This window comes from Falco punctatus, assembly GCF_963210335.1.
Source record: "Falco punctatus genome assembly, chromosome: 1".
Taxonomy (NCBI): Eukaryota; Metazoa; Chordata; class Aves; order Falconiformes; family Falconidae; genus Falco; species Falco punctatus.
In genome coordinates this window covers 117,802,888-117,817,759 of record NC_137580.1, presented here as the reverse complement: position 1 = coordinate 117,817,759, position 14,872 = coordinate 117,802,888, and the positions used below count along the sequence as shown (strand labels likewise).

Here is a 14,872-nt window from a genome sequence, read left to right as displayed (position 1 = left end):
GGCCAAAGTTTCTGGGTGCTGCGTTGTTGGGTGCTGTGTTGCTGGTACTGCATTACTAGGGTGCTGCGTTGCTAGGGCCCAAGTTTCTGGGTGCTGCATTGCTGGGTACTGCATGTCTAGGGCTCTCGTTTCTGGCTACCGTGTTACTAGGGTGCTGCGTTGCAAGGTCCCACATTGTTGGGTACCACGTTCTGGGTGCTGCATTGCTAGGGCCCAAGCTGCTGGGTACCGCGTTGCTAGGCACCAGTGTTGCTATGGCCCACTTTGCTGGCTACCGCGTTGCCATGGCTGCGTTGCTGGCTACAGCGTTGCTAGTGGCTATGCAGCGCTCCCTGACTGAAGAAGAACTGCGTCAGTTCCGATTGGTTAATCCCTGTCACGTGATAGGGGACGGTGGCCCGGCCCAGCCCGTGAGAGGCTCCTGATTGGCCGGTGGCCGGGGGCAATTTCTGGCTTCTTATTGGTTCTCCCTCATCACGTGGCGAGGACGGCCTCTGAAGCCGCTGCGCTTAGTGATGACGTAAGGCGCGTCTCGGGGACGCGCGCGGATGTGGGCCCTGGCGCGTGTGCTCGGCCTGGCGCGGGGGCGGCTGGTGACGGCGGCCGGTGCCGGGGCCCTGGCCCGGGCCGGGGCCATGGCGGAGCCCGGGGCCATGGCGGAGCCCGGGGCCTCCTCAGCGGCGCGGCCGGCGCGGCGGCCCAAGGACGTTCCGAGGCACGTGTGGGCCCGCGAGCGGCGGCGCAGTGCGGGCACGGGCCTGGCGGGGCCCAACTCCGTCTACGTGCAGGTGGTGGCGGCCGGGAGCCGCGACGCCGGCGCCGCCGTTTACGTCTTCTCTGACTTCAACCGGTGAGTGCGGGGCCGCGGAGACGCCCCCGTCTGGGCTGGGGGCCCGGCACGGCCTGCCCTGACGCCTCTTCCCCTCAGGTATCTCTTCAACTGCGGCGAGGGCACGCAGCGGGCCATGCAGGAGCACAAGTAAGTTGGGGAGTCGGGGTGGGGGGCGTCCCGGGGCCGCATCGCTCCCTGCTCACCCTCGTCTCGTCTCTCAGGCTGAAGATCTCCCATCTGGACAGCATCTTCCTCAGCCGAGTGGCCTGGGCTAACGTCGGTGGGCTGCCAGGTGAGCGGGGCCCTGCCTGGGGGCCCCCGGCGCAGCCCAGCCCAAGGCAGCAGCTGGCAAGGCCAGGGGTGGTCGCCGTGCCGGCTGCCTGATGGGTGGTGCGGGGGGGGGCTCTACTGTAGCAGTGGAGAGAGGAGAGGCACTGTCAGAGCGCTCCTGATTGTGCGTGGGGCTCTGCGGTGCTTCCCGCTGTGGTGTGGTCTCCACTATGGTGTGCGTGAATATGGGGTGGTAGAGACGCTGCCTCACCAGCATGCCTGGCTTTTTATCTTAAATCTACAGCAGAAGGCATTACCAGTGTTGCATTGTCAGCAGGGAGCTGTTCGGGAGTTGGACTAGTTTGAATTCAAAGGGACCTACAAAGGTTTCTGGCCCACCCCTGTCCTCAAAGCAGGGTGGGAATAGAACAGGTCACTTAGGATCTTGTCCATTAAAATTCTGGAAACCTCCAAGAAAGGAGGAGATTAACAATCTGTTCAGGTAACTTGCTCCAAATTGTGACTTGTCAAGATCTCTAGATACCTTTTTTATCTGCAGAGATACCTGACTTTTTGAAGCAGCTGGAAAGCTGAGACAAAATTGAATTTGGATCAGAGTTCATTTCTGGCCTTCACGGAGAGGCCCAGCAGTCCTGAGTGCTGAGAGGGGTCTTGTATGATCCGCGGGCCAGTGGTAGAGCTGTTTCTCTGCTTGCTTTTAGGTATGATTCTCACCTTAAAGGCAGTGGGGCTTCAAAGATGTGTTTTCCTAGGGCCACCAAAGCTGGTAAGTAGAGGAAGCTTGCAGAAGGGAGAACAAACCCTTCAAATGCTAAGTCTTACCTTGGAATTGGGAGAGCTGGTATCAAAGGAGTGAACATCGTGCAGGTGTAAAATGTTAGTCTGAGTTAGTGCCAGCTTGAAGGTAGTGCCAGCTTGAAGGTTCTGCCAGAAGGGCTGGCTTTAAAAAGCAAATCTCTTCGGTTATATGCAGGACGGCATCGGACTTCAGCTCCCTAAAGCTGTCTTTTAAGCTAATATTCTGGTAAATCATGTTTTGGAAAAAGGGCATCCTTTGTTCTCCCGTCTGCTCCCTTCCCATTTTCTTTTAATAGAAACTTGGTCTCAGATCTCCTGCTTAATGTGATCCCTGCCAGCCTAATGGCATGTGTAGGGTGAAAATTTCCAATCAGCATTATTTTACTTCCTTGTGGTTTCTGCTGACTAATTATATTTATAGAAGGGATGGGGCGAGTGGTTCTGTGTTTTATGTTCTCTTTCTAAATGAGCAGTGCCTGCTGGAGGCGGGGCACCTGCCCGGTGCTTTCTGGCTGGCTATGTGTATGTGCTGCCCAGTTTTTGCCTGACTGGGCATTGAGCGTTTGACTATAGTGAAAGTAACTGTACTGGGGGTAACTGTAACTGCCCTGCTTGGGCAGGGCCTCCTGATACACTGTTTCTTTTCCAGCAAAACTACTTGAAAGCCATTCGACTCTTTCCTGGGCCCCTAAAAAGGATGGATTTAGGTACGTAGGTCAGTGATGTGTGGCGGAATATGAACTTTTTGTTTCAGCTGCAGCCAAGGTTGCATTGAACAGTAATAACTTCAGAATAAATGCCTCTGGTTTAGGTCTGCTCAAAGAAAGTTTTAAACATTTGTTTGGATGTGATACACTGTTCAAAAACATCACAAGAGCCGTCTTGGAAAACACCCAGTGTTTACAGCTCTGTTTCTGGTAGGTTGCTGCCAGTCTGTCTGACCAGTAGACAGCATTTGGTTTTAAAGCACTGTACAGGCGGTTTGCTTGAGAGTCTGCCAGTGAACTCTTACAGTGGTATCATCATCCTTTTTGTGGATAATGGTTTCTTAAGAACTTGAATTATTCATTGATTTTTGCAGTTGGGCAGAGAAAGGGAAGGGTGACATGCAGTAGGGTCTTTTTAAGAAAGAGGAAAAGGTATTTTCCTGATTTAAAGTATTGTAGAGTATGAATCTCCTTATTAATTTGTTAATGCCAGTTTTGGTACTCTTTTCAGCTGTGCAGTTGCACACAGAGCCTGAGTATAAGGATGAGACGATGACAGTCTACCAAATACCTCTTACAGGTGAGCATGTGATGTGGCGGTTAGACAGGAGAAGCACTTATTCAGTAATTATGCTTATTGTTAAAGGAGTGGTTTCTGTTTGCAGGCCTGAGTAAGGAGAGGTTTGTTAATTTGCATGTTTTTCTCAGAAGAAGGTTCTCTTTCAAAGAAAGAAGACCTGCTGAGTCAGGGTCTTGGTTTGTTCCTTTAGGTGTGGCTGTATAGAGTGACATGTGAAACTTCACTGGATTCGGCTTGCTTAGCCATCTGAGTTTTCTTGCTGCTGGAAACTGTGATATCTGGAGTACAGGCACAGACTTGACAGAGTTTAGCAGCTTTGAGAGAATGTGAAGGACTTAGACGATGGATAGCTTCTGAAATGTTTGACTAGCGTGTGCAAGTCAGACTTGGGGGAAGAGCTCTGTATTCTGGTGCCATTTAAACATGAGTGTCACTGAAGAGGGAATGCTACTTATGCTTTTCTTAGCTGTCCCTTTTGACTGAGTGATCTTTGTCTAGTTTTATTTGATTTGGGACAGGAAAACCACTAGCTACTGTAAGTACATTGCCTCAGAGTCCTGGAGCATCAACCCAAGGTGGAAATAGCCCTAAAGGGGACACAGGGCCTGGATCTCCAAGAACTGCACAGGAAGGAAGCTTGGAGGAAGGCAAGGAAGAAGGAAGCCCAAAGAAAACAGGTGAAGAAAACAGAATGACCTTTTCAGCTTTAGTGAAATAATGCCAAATTAAGGATGTCCATTTGTCCTGTGAGCAGTTTGCCCTCTGGAAGTGAGATCTGTAGAGAATTCTGCTCAGGTGAAGAATTACATAGAGCAGAATGAGTTCTGGTATTTTGGAAGTTGATGCAGAACTAATAAGGCCTAGAAATTGAATGTGATTCCTACTTGGGGTGTGATTACTCCTTGCAGTAGTTTGCCCCTGACTGGAGTAGGTGCTTCAGCCTTTGTAATTTAATTACGAGTGGATGCTGTGGTTGATTATTTTTCAGTCTTGAACTTTATTTTGTTTCTTGTAGCTGAAACCGTGGGCTCTCAGGGCTTAGGTGCTCTTAACATTTTGCTGCTGGGTTCCAAATGGGCTGGGTGACACTGTTCCTCTTAATGCTTTAGCAAACATTGACACATTTTGGCTTAAAGAAAAATGATAGTGATGATTCTGAGTTGTTTTGCTTTCTTTTACAGGTGACAAAGAGAAGCATGCAAGCAGGCATCTTGACCTGGTGATGGCTTTCCTTTGTAAAGTAAGCTCGGACACGAAGATCTCTAAACCAATGTAAAATAGGCTATAGAATAGAGTTGGAAAGGCCTGTGATGATCATCTAGTCCAACTGCCTGACTGCTTCAAGGCTGAGTAGAAATTGAAGTGTATTGTTAAGGGGATTGTCCAAATGCCTCTGAAACACTGACAGGCTTCAGGCATAAACCACCTCTCTAAGGACTCCAATCCAGTGTTTGACTGGCCTCTTGGTAAAGAAGTGCTTCCTCATGTTGTTTTATCTCGCTAAGTAGATTTAACTGGAGATAGCATTTTCAAGCAGGACTTTGAACGTATTTTGTGATTCTGTATTTCAAAGGTCAGAGTAACTGCAGCATGAGTAGGAATGTGTAAGAACCGGAAACATGTTTTTTAGAAGTGTTCATGGGACAGCTAGTTAAGAGTATACGGGTTCAGTTTTTGTTTAGTGGTTACAGTAGGGAAGCGTGTCCTGCCTACTTGGCTAAAGAAGGAAGCAAGAAGCAGCAGCGTGATCTTGGAAACCAGAAAGTCTAGTAAAAGCTTTTTAGGGGTAAATTAGACTAGTGGCTGTGGAACTGAAAAGAAATTCCCTTGGCTTGTTGGGGAACATTTAAACTGGAAGTATGTGGTTCTTGTTTCCTGGCCCTCTTTATTTGGCTGATAATTCTGTTTAACTCCTTTCAGATTCACCCAAAGAAGGGAAAATTCCTAGCAGTTAAAGCACAAGAGATGGGCCTGCCAGTGTGAGTACAAGATCCCAGCCTGGGGAACGGGACAACACCAGGCATGTTGATGTTGGCAAGCTAAATATTTCAATGCCCTTGTTTTCAGCGGAACTCCAGCCATTCTTCCCATAATTACAGCCCTCAAAAATGGGGAGAGAATCACTTTTGAAGGCAGAGAGGTAAGATGTTTTCTGCTTTCTGCTCTGGCTTTGCCATTGTCCCTCCTTCAGTGGGCTCCCAGGGTGACAATCATTTTGTGCAGAATGTTTTGCCTCCCAGTAGGTATTGGGATGTGTTTTGTTAGATTTTTTTTTTTATACCCATTCCTGAGGCAAGGTTGGATGATGGTGGTCTGCCTATTCCCTCTCATCCCTGCTAAGAGGTTGGCATGGGGATTGCTGTTTTTGAGCTTTGAGTGGCTACTTTTGGTTAGTGACTGGCCCCTGTTCCTGCCCCAAGTTGTTGCTGAATGTGGCTCTGGTGCAGGGCATGTCTAGGCCTGTTGCAGGAATATGATTAGGGAAGTCTGCTCTGAAATTCTCATTTGTGACTATGGCTGTATATCTGCTGTTCGTCAGAGCTTTTTCATCTCCCCTTCCCAAAGCTGATAGAAGTATAGGAGTGAACTAGTAGAGTTAATCCCTGCACGTTTTAAGTCTGGAATTTGAATGCCTGTGTAGCTATCATTCCCTCCTTACTCTGCCTGCACCTCTTAGACCAAGAGAAGTTCAATGGTTCCTGTGTGCATGATCTTAATCTCTCAAACACTGGTCTGAAATGAGAGGCAGAGCTGGCTCTGGCCATGTCCCAGGTGATCTGTAAGTGAAGATCATAACCTGGGAGATAGGACTGACATATGCTTGTGTTATAAGAATTGCACAAAGGCTTTTTTTCTTAAGCATGCTTTTGCCACCATCTAAGTCTGCTGTGGGAACCTAGGAGCTGCTGAAATTCCCTTCCTTACGTTAGGCTGAGGTTTGCTCTGAGACTGGAGTTGGGATTTGTTGTTACATAGCAAAATGTACTTGTGTAATGGGAGCAGAAGGGGAAGAACAACTGTGCTGGCTGGGTTTGCTGAGCATTGCAAGAGCTGGTTTGGAGCTGCCTGCAGGGAGATGGCTGATGGAGCAGCTGCCAAAAGAGTTGGACACAATGATGCACGAAGGAGCTGAATGTGTATAGCTTGATTGTGGTGTGGTCTTTGCGTATCTGCCCGCAGCTCTTTCCTGAAGAACTGTGCACCCCTACTGATCCTGGCCCAGTGTTCATTGTGCTGGAGTGTCCTCACGAGGGCTTTGTGGATGCAGTCTGTGAAAACGAGACCTTCCGAAGGTAGTGGGGCTGAGTGACCTGGGGTCTTTGGGGGAAGACGTTTGTGCTGAGCTTTGCCAAAGAAATTCTTGTTCTGTTCTAGATGTGTTGGTTCTTGTGATTGATGTCTGAGCTGTTTGGCACTGTTAAGGAGCTAGAGATGCAGGAAAGGCTTAGTGGTGCATTTTGAACATTTTAAGAAGGGCAGGTCTGTGCAGGACATGTGGGATTCTATAGCTGTCCCAGGCATGTCTTCCCTTCCCTCAGGGGCCTCTTGAGAAGGAAGTGTGCACTGGTGTCTTGCTGCAGAGCAGTGCAGACATTGCTGCTTCCATGTGTGGTGGAAGCCTGGGCTGCATGTAACGTCTCCACAGGGCTTACGCAGAAGCCTGTTGGCCTCCTGAAAGGTTCTGCAGATGATGTTGCTCTTGGAGGAGAGGAACTGCCCTGGGGGGAAGAGTGGAGGTGTCAGCAAATAGTGGGCTTGAGTCTTGAACCTTACACCTACCGTGATGAGGAGCCTATAGGTCCTGGGCTGTGCTCTTAAGATCCGTACTTTGCCTGTTTCAAGGGCGGCATCTCTAGTAGCACCAAGATGGGAGAGGGGAGGGGATGCCAGGGTGATGGAGGACTGAAGCACAGGTATTTCTTTATTTGAATGTGCCCCAGGTACCAGGAGGGACTCCCTGAGAACCAGGTGGCCTTGATTATTCACATGACTCCAGAGTCAGTGCTTCGAGACAGCCGCTACCAGCAATGGCTGGAAAGGTATGTGATCTTCTGATTACTTGGTTGCCTACCACTGCTGGGCAGCAGCATGTTTTTATGTTTTTCCCGGAGTAGAAATAGCTGTTAGCTGACAGCAGGACTGCTGGCTCGGATGAGAATTTAGCTAGTGGCTCAGGTGCATGCATATGCCCAACTCTAACATGGGGCTGAAGCTGTTGTGCATTTTATTGTCGTCTTACAGATTTGGACCTGGAACTCAGCACTTGGTGCTCAATGAAAACTGCTCTGCGGTGCACAACCCACGCAGCTACAAGATCCAAACTCAGCTGAACCTCATCCACCCAGAGATCTTCCCTCTGCTCACCACCTACCAGAGCAAGGTAGGCCAGGCCCTGCTTGCCTGTGTACCTCGTGCCCCTGAGCAAAGAAGGTGTTAAATGTCACTCTTCTCCCTGTAGGAAGAAGAGGCTGTGTGTAGCGTGCCCATTGTTCGAGGAGAGTGCCTCTTGAAATACCACTTGAGACCACAACAGGATTGGCAGAGGTCAGTGGGAATCTCTGACTTGCCAGGGTTTTGGGTGTTGGCTTGAAGCAGCTGTTCAGTTGTGAGTCTGTGCTGAGGCAGGGTGGTGTCAGCATCCTTTGCAGATTCTTACTGGCAGCTGTGCTATCAACTGTGTCTTGAGGGGTGTGTCGCTGTACTTTAAAGTCTCAGTCAAGGTGTAGGGCACGGATGAGTGAAGCAGTGAAAACACCACCTGGCCAGTGGTTTGGATTATTGTTTCTGTCCCTTGCTTTTGCAGCCTCATGTGCTCCTCTGTCCTTTGGTTTGACCTCATATGATGCTGTGCACCCAGCCATGGCTGTGGCAGAGCAGGTGGGGTGGCAAGGAGAGACTTTTTGGGGAGCCCAGTGAGAGTCTTATTAGGCTTTCTGGGTCTTCAAACGGTGTCGGAGCCAAAAGCCCCAGGTGGTTAAACAGTTGCCGTCTTTACTGTTGCTTGCTATGTGGACAAGCAGATGAAGCTGCTCGGTGAGGATCTTAAGGACAGGGGACCACGTGGTACAAGGGGATACCAGCTGCCATGGCTCAAATTTCTGTCTGTTGGGCTGATTAGGAGGTCCCAGATGCCAAGAAGAGCTCAAGTTTCTCTGCTGAAGGTGTCTGAAGGCTTGCAGTACTGCATATGCTGTGATGTAGGACCAGAGCACAGGTCTCTTACGCTTTTGAGTGGTGCCTGGAGCCCTTTTCGGTGGCCGTTACTTTCCAGGAGTCTCTGAGCTGCCTTGCGGTGCCCTCTAGTGTCTGGCAGCTCCTTGGGTCCGGACAGCGCAGGGCAGCATAGTACTAGTGCAGGAGCTTCTTCAGTTCAGTGCAGTCACTGTTTGTGATTGTTTCTGTGGCATGGCCCACCCCAGTCAGGCCTTTCTGGCACACGCCACGCTCATGGATGTATCTTCCCCCACCCCCCAAAACGAACTTGGAAGGAGCATTTGACCCCTTGTGGTTAGGCTGTTTTGGCACAGTAATGTGGCATTTTGCTCTGGAAAATGCTGTCTTCTGAGTTCCTGTCCTGCCTCATCCTGATACATTTCTTGTTTCAGAGATGCTGTGACTGTCTGTGATCACGAAGCATTTGTTAGTGAAGCCTTGGATCTCCCTGACTTCCAGACTCGTGTAAAGGAGTGCAAAGAGAGCCTGTCTGCTGTACCAGGTAAGGATCAACAACTTGTCTTGGATCAGTGTAATGGGAAGCAGGAGGTCTTGGGGACCTGCTGCTTCAGAGCCCAGACAAAGCTGTGAACATGCAGTTTTCCTGCTGCCTAAAAGGTGCTCCTAAGTCATAGAATCATCTAGTTCCACCCCTCCTGCCATGGGCAGGGACACCTTCCCCTAGACCAGGTTGCTCCAAGCCTCATCCAACCTGGCCTTGAACACTGCCAGGAATGGGGCATCCACAGCTTCTGTGGGCAGCCTGTGCCAGTGCCTCGCCACCCTCACAGCAAAGAATTTCTTCCTGACATCTAATCTAAATCTACCCTCATCCAGCTTAAAACAATTACCCCTTGTTCTTTCACTATACGCCCTTGTAAAAAGTTCCTCTCTAGCTTCGTTGTCAGCCCCTTTAGGTACTGGAAAGCTGCTATAAGGTCTGCCTGGAACCTTCTCTTCTCCAGGCTGAACAAGCCCAGCTCTCTCAGCCTGTCTTCATAGGAGAGGTGCTGCAGCCCTCTGATCATTTTCATGGCTGCCCCGGACTCATTCCAAGATGTCCATGTCTGTTTGCTGGGGGCCCCAGAGCTGTATGCAGTACTGCAGGTGGGGGTCTCACAAGAGCAGAGTAGAGGGGGAGAATCACCTCTCTCGACCCACTGGCCATACTTCTTCTGGTGCAGCCCAGGACATGGTTGGCTATCTGGGCTACAAGCGCACATTGCCCAGTTATACTGAGCTTCTCCTCCATCAGCTTCGTGTTCCCCACCAGCCCCTCCTGGTGCTTGTTCTGTCTTCCCTTGTAAACCTTGCTGCTGTAGGAAAGCCAGGGGCTGAGGGAGGCAGTAATGAATGTGCTGGACACTTAGACTCTGGAGTTACTAGGCTGTTGAACTAAATGCCATCTGACTGGGCAGTATGTGGGTAACATTCACTTACAAATTCTTGTCTGTTTTCTCCAGGAAATGTGGGTGCTTATCCTGAAATTGTGTTCTTGGGAACAGGATCTGCCATTCCAATGAAAATTCGAAATGTCAGTTCCACGCTAGTGAATACCAGGTAAATCCCAGTGCCATGCATTCTGCTTGGAGAGGCTCAGTGTCTCAAGAGGGTGTTACCCAAAGGCTGTTTTGACCAGTGCGTTGATGATGCAGGGAGAGTGCCTCTATTGTGGCACCTGCAGGACTTCAGTTTCAGGCACCTGTCTTCTGTAGGTGGAGAAGACTTGAGAGCCATCTGTATAGCCCAACATTTAACGTTCATTCATTTTACCATCTGCTCCAAGGGTGTGTTCAACTTCAACGCAGGACCAGAATGAGCTATGCAGACAGAACAGCCTTTCTAAACCCTTGGCTGGCAGGACTGGAGTAGCATTTAGAGGTGTAGAGCACTGAGAGCTCTTTGACTTCCAACCCAAAAGATCCCCCTCCCTGAATGGGCCCTGGTCAGAGCTCATACAGTGGCTGCTAAACTTCTTTGTGACTTGTCTTGCCAGCCCTACCCGATCTCTGCTCTTGGACTGTGGAGAAGGAACGTTTGGACAGCTCTGTCGCCATTATGGAGAGCAAGTTGACCAAGTGCTGTGTAACATAGTAGCTGTGTTCGTGTCTCACATGCATACTGATCATCATTCGGTAGGTTGGCTGTGTTAGAAGGAGAAGGGGTTCTGTGAAGGCATGCTCTGCTGCTTGTTTGTATGTATGCAGATGTAGCTGCGGCTGATGAATGTCGGCTGCGCTGCTGTTGGGGCTGCACTTCCCCTTTGCAATTCCCAGGCACTACTGAATCTGTCTGTGTTTCTAATCCTCTCTCCCTTCTTGTTGGGGTCCCTGCAGACTTGCTGGGATCATCCAGAGTTGTAATTTTTCAGTGTCCAACTCTGTTTCCTTCAGTGCTTTGCAAATAATAGTCACGGAAGGACCAGTTGGTCTGTTCTAGACTGGGCTTGACCAGGGCCGGCTGTTTGCTGGTCTGCTGTCTTGTGTCTGAAAACCACACTGGGTCTGAGGTGTTGGGTAGGGACTTTCTGCTCTCCACCCTTCTTTTGGGAGCAGACACAGCAGCACTGGGAAGGGCTGAGGGGCTTGTGTTGTGAGCTGCTGGCCACCAGCTTGGGGTGTGTGACAGTGTAGTGTCAGAGCTACTTTGACAGTGTTACTGCAGCTCAGCCAGCTGCAGTTACTGGGAAAGCAGTAATCGTATATTTGTGACTATACAGTTTTTTTGAAAAACAGCAGCTTGCTGATCTGCAGTAGCATTGTTGCCACCTACACTTCAGGTATTTCTGACTACTCATTGCTGTTGTGTTTATTCCCTTTGTAGGGGTTAGTGAACATCCTGATGGAGAGGCGGAGAGCTTTTGTAAGTAGTGTTGTTGTTTCACTGCTCCTGAACTTGCATTGGAGTGAGGGGTGGGGAACTTCTGAGTGGTGAAGCACCATCATTTCCCTAGGTGTTTCTTCTCTCTGATGTGGTATACACCCTGTACTAATTTTTTACCTCCTGCCTTTGCTTTTCCAGGCAGCCCTTGGTCAGGCTTTCAGCCCCCTGTTTCTGGTAGCACCTGAACAGATCATGCCATGGCTATACGAGTATCACAACCACTGTGAAAAGATTCTCGGAGACATCAAGTGAGTGTTCTGTGTGGTGTATTAAGAAATGTCCTTGCTGGATCCTTATTCAAGGCAAACTACTGCCATCCATTCCCCACACCCCTTTGCTGAAGGTGCTCTTGACTCCTTGCACCATGTGTTGAACTAGGATGTGCTGTTTGCAAAGGGGGAAGATAGGATTTGTTACTCAGTTGTGCTACTTGAGAGGCTTACATGCAGGCTTTCCTTTTCCTTGGGAAGTGAAAAAAGATTCCTGGAAGAGAGTATTTGACAGTGGGAAGGGAAGGAAGTTGGACGAGTTCCTGGGGCACTGCATAGTGAAAGCAAGGGTTAAAACAGATGAGTGTATGAAAGTAATGTGTTCATAAGGTGCTAAACTGAGGAGAAATGGCAGAAATAGGCTGCTTGAAGATAAGAGCAGGTTTTACTTTGTACCTGTCCTTAGTTCTCTCTTCTCCCCTCCCTCACAGGATGATTGCTTCCCGGTCTCTTGTGAAAGGCTGCGAGAACATCAAACCTAAAGCCAAATGGTTTGTTAGCTCTCTGTTAGAGAACTATGACTTGGCTGAGGTAAGCTGATGATCTGGTAGGGTCAGTTGCTTGTGAGGGGCAAGAGGGGACCTGAGGTCTAACACCCGTATCCTTGTTCAGTTTCAGACTTGTGAAGTCCAGCACTGTAAAAATGCTTTTGCATGTTCAATGATCCACAAATCTGGCTGGAAAGTAGTCTATTCTGGTGACACAATGCCCTGCATGGCCTTAGTACAAATGGGTAGGTAACAAAAACCCTCTGCTTGAAATATCTCTTGGCAAAAGGTCTCAGACTGTTAGCATCTGAAGCAGGCATCCCCAAACCCTTGGCTCTTGGCCTGCAACACGAGGGTTAGGGGAGGAAATGAGAGTTCACGTAGGCAGCTGAACTAGTCTGTATTAAACTGAAGATTGAATATATGATTACACAGGTAAAAACGCTACCCTGCTGATCCATGAAGCAACATTAGAAGACGGCATGGAAAAAGAAGCTATAGAGAAGACACACAGGTGGGGTGTGTTCCGTTGTCTATCACTGTTAGGAAGGCACAGATGCTGAGTTCTGAGTTTTGTCCTTGGAGGTGGTGGTGAAGGGCCCAAGTCCTGTAGATGGTTCTGGTGTGCGTAGAGATTTTCAGCACTAAAAAGGGCATGTTGCTCATTGCACCAGCTCTTTAACTCTCTTGGGTCCTCTGAACATCCCCATAGAGAAATGGGGAAAGCTTTGAAGTAGATGATAGCAATTCTACAAATAGACAAGCCCAAAGGAAGGGCCCTCTGCTTGATTACATTTTAGGACTAAGCTCAAGAGTTATTTTACTCCTGCAGCTGTGCAATTCAAACTGACCACTATACCCAGTGTTACAGAATGCTTCCCCCAGCAAAAGTGGGGAGACCTGAGAACAGCTTCTCAGAATTACATTGAATTACAGTGTAAGAAAGCTGGGTTTGCTGGCACCCCTAGGACAAGTGTTTGAATAAGCCCTTGTCCCCAGTTCTAAGGAGCTCTTAAATGCAGAGCTCCAAGTAATTACAGCTGCCTTCCTGTGCTCAGAGACTTGCCACCAGTGCAGTCTGCCAAAGGCAGAGGCATCTGGATGCACCTGCAGAGAGCAGGGCCACCCTGTGCTTGGCAAGTGTTGGGTAGTATCTAGTGCTGGCTGTTGGTGTGGTATGATCTTTGATGCAGAGCAGCCTGCCGTGCTGTGTTGGAGAGGCAGTTCTAGTCAGCCTGGTGTGACCTGTTCCTTTTGCAGCACAACCTCCCAGGCGATCCAGACTGGGATGAAGATGAACGCAGAGTTCATTATGCTCAATCACTTCAGTCAGAGATATGCCAAGATCCCACTGTTCAGTGAAGACTTCAGTGAGAAGGTTGGAATTGCATTTGATCACATGAGGGTGAGTAGAGAGCTTTAAGCCAGACTGTGGGGAAAGGTTCAGTGTTACTTTGGGGTGGCTGCTCATGAATTAAGTTCTGCACTTGTAAGTAATGTATTGATACACCATCTCCTTCTGAAGAGTAAGTCCCCTCTGCAATAGCTCCTCTCACTACTGGCAGCAGGCATCACAGCAGTGTGGGGAAACGGCACAGAGCAACACAGGTGCCGATGGCTCTTTGGAACAGAAGTCCACTCTTAACTTGCTGGGTACTTTCCTCATGTCACCTCTGTTCTGTACCTGCTACTCCCAGTTGAAAACTTAATCTTGCTTCCATTCCCACTCCTTTCTCAATTAGTGTGCTTCTTTAATGGCTTTCTGCAGAAGGCATCCAGGAGCCAAAAGCTGCTGCTATTGGATTGAACGCAGTTGTAGCAGTGAGAATAGCTCATAATCAATCAGAACTTGTACAGCGTCTGCGTCATTTCTTGTGAAGAAAATATGTAAATGGCTTGGCTTACGGGATCTGTGGGCTGACTGCTGTAGGACTCAAAATAATGACCTGCCCGCTAATGTCAATGCATCTGAAAATTGTAAGACTCAGGCTCCTCTGTGCTGTGCAGAGGAAGAGGCAGTGCCCTGCCAGCTGCATGGGCAAAAGAGGGGAAGGAAGGAGAACAAAAAGCAATTCTCACGCGGATGCTCCTGTTCTTGATGTATTTCAGGTACGTTTTGGTGACTTTCCGACCATCCCGAAGCTGATCCCACCTCTGAAGGCTTTGTTTGCGGATGACATAGTGGAAATGGAGGAGCGGAAGGAAAAACGGGAGATGCGGCTGCTAAAGGAGGCTGCTATAGTCCTGGACAAACTGGCTGGTGGTGAGAACAAGGAAGCACTAGGCCAGAAACGGAAACAAGCCAAGAACCATCAGGAACTACCGAACAAGAAGCTTAAAACAGTAAACTGAAAGAAACAAGGTTGAGAATGCACCTCTCTGTAGGAGGGTGCCTTGCTCTCTGCAGACCTCAGGAGTGCGCGGTGCCAAGGGCACTGTGGAAAATGGGGCTGGCCTCAGCATCTGGGTTTGCTTGGTCATCGGTGGATCTCCATGGGCTGAAGCTACCAAGAGAGGCTGTTAGCAGCACGAGTCCTTGTGGCAGCGGTATCTGCCCATACAGTTCCTGTTCCTGGGTCTCACCAGTCCATGTGTCATTTTTATTTTAGCCAAAATGATGTTCTCTCTGGTATTAATTTCTGGTTTTATGCTATAAACCCTTGATAATGTAACAGCAGCAGTTGTGACCTTTGCCAGGAGATGAGGTCTGAAAAGCCTTTGAGGGGCTGTGGATCCACCAGAATAAGGTGGACGGGTCTCTGGATTATGAGGAATGTAACTAGATAGCAGAACCCAGATCATAGGAGGAA

At 49.2% G+C, this 14,872-nt stretch overlaps 1 protein-coding gene across 1 annotated transcript; it reads left to right on the top strand.

Moving 5' to 3' along the window:
- The first annotated feature begins 521 nt into the window (after positions 1-521).
- ELAC2 (elaC ribonuclease Z 2) lies at positions 522-14,734 on the top strand. Its single transcript, XM_080393192.1, has 24 exons — positions 522-850; positions 929-979; positions 1,054-1,124; positions 1,825-1,889; positions 2,571-2,628; positions 3,140-3,208; positions 3,727-3,885; positions 4,390-4,448; positions 5,129-5,187; positions 5,276-5,348; positions 6,389-6,501; positions 7,150-7,248; positions 7,451-7,589; positions 7,668-7,753; positions 8,815-8,924; positions 9,886-9,982; positions 10,419-10,557; positions 11,246-11,284; positions 11,444-11,553; positions 12,006-12,105; positions 12,187-12,307; positions 12,498-12,576; positions 13,323-13,467; positions 14,172-14,734. The coding sequence occupies exons 1-24, from the start codon at positions 549-551 to the stop codon at positions 14,412-14,414; spliced, it is 2,586 nt and encodes an 861-aa protein (XP_080249318.1). The 5' UTR covers positions 522-548; the 3' UTR covers positions 14,415-14,734.
- The last annotated feature ends 138 nt before the right edge of the window (positions 14,735-14,872 follow it).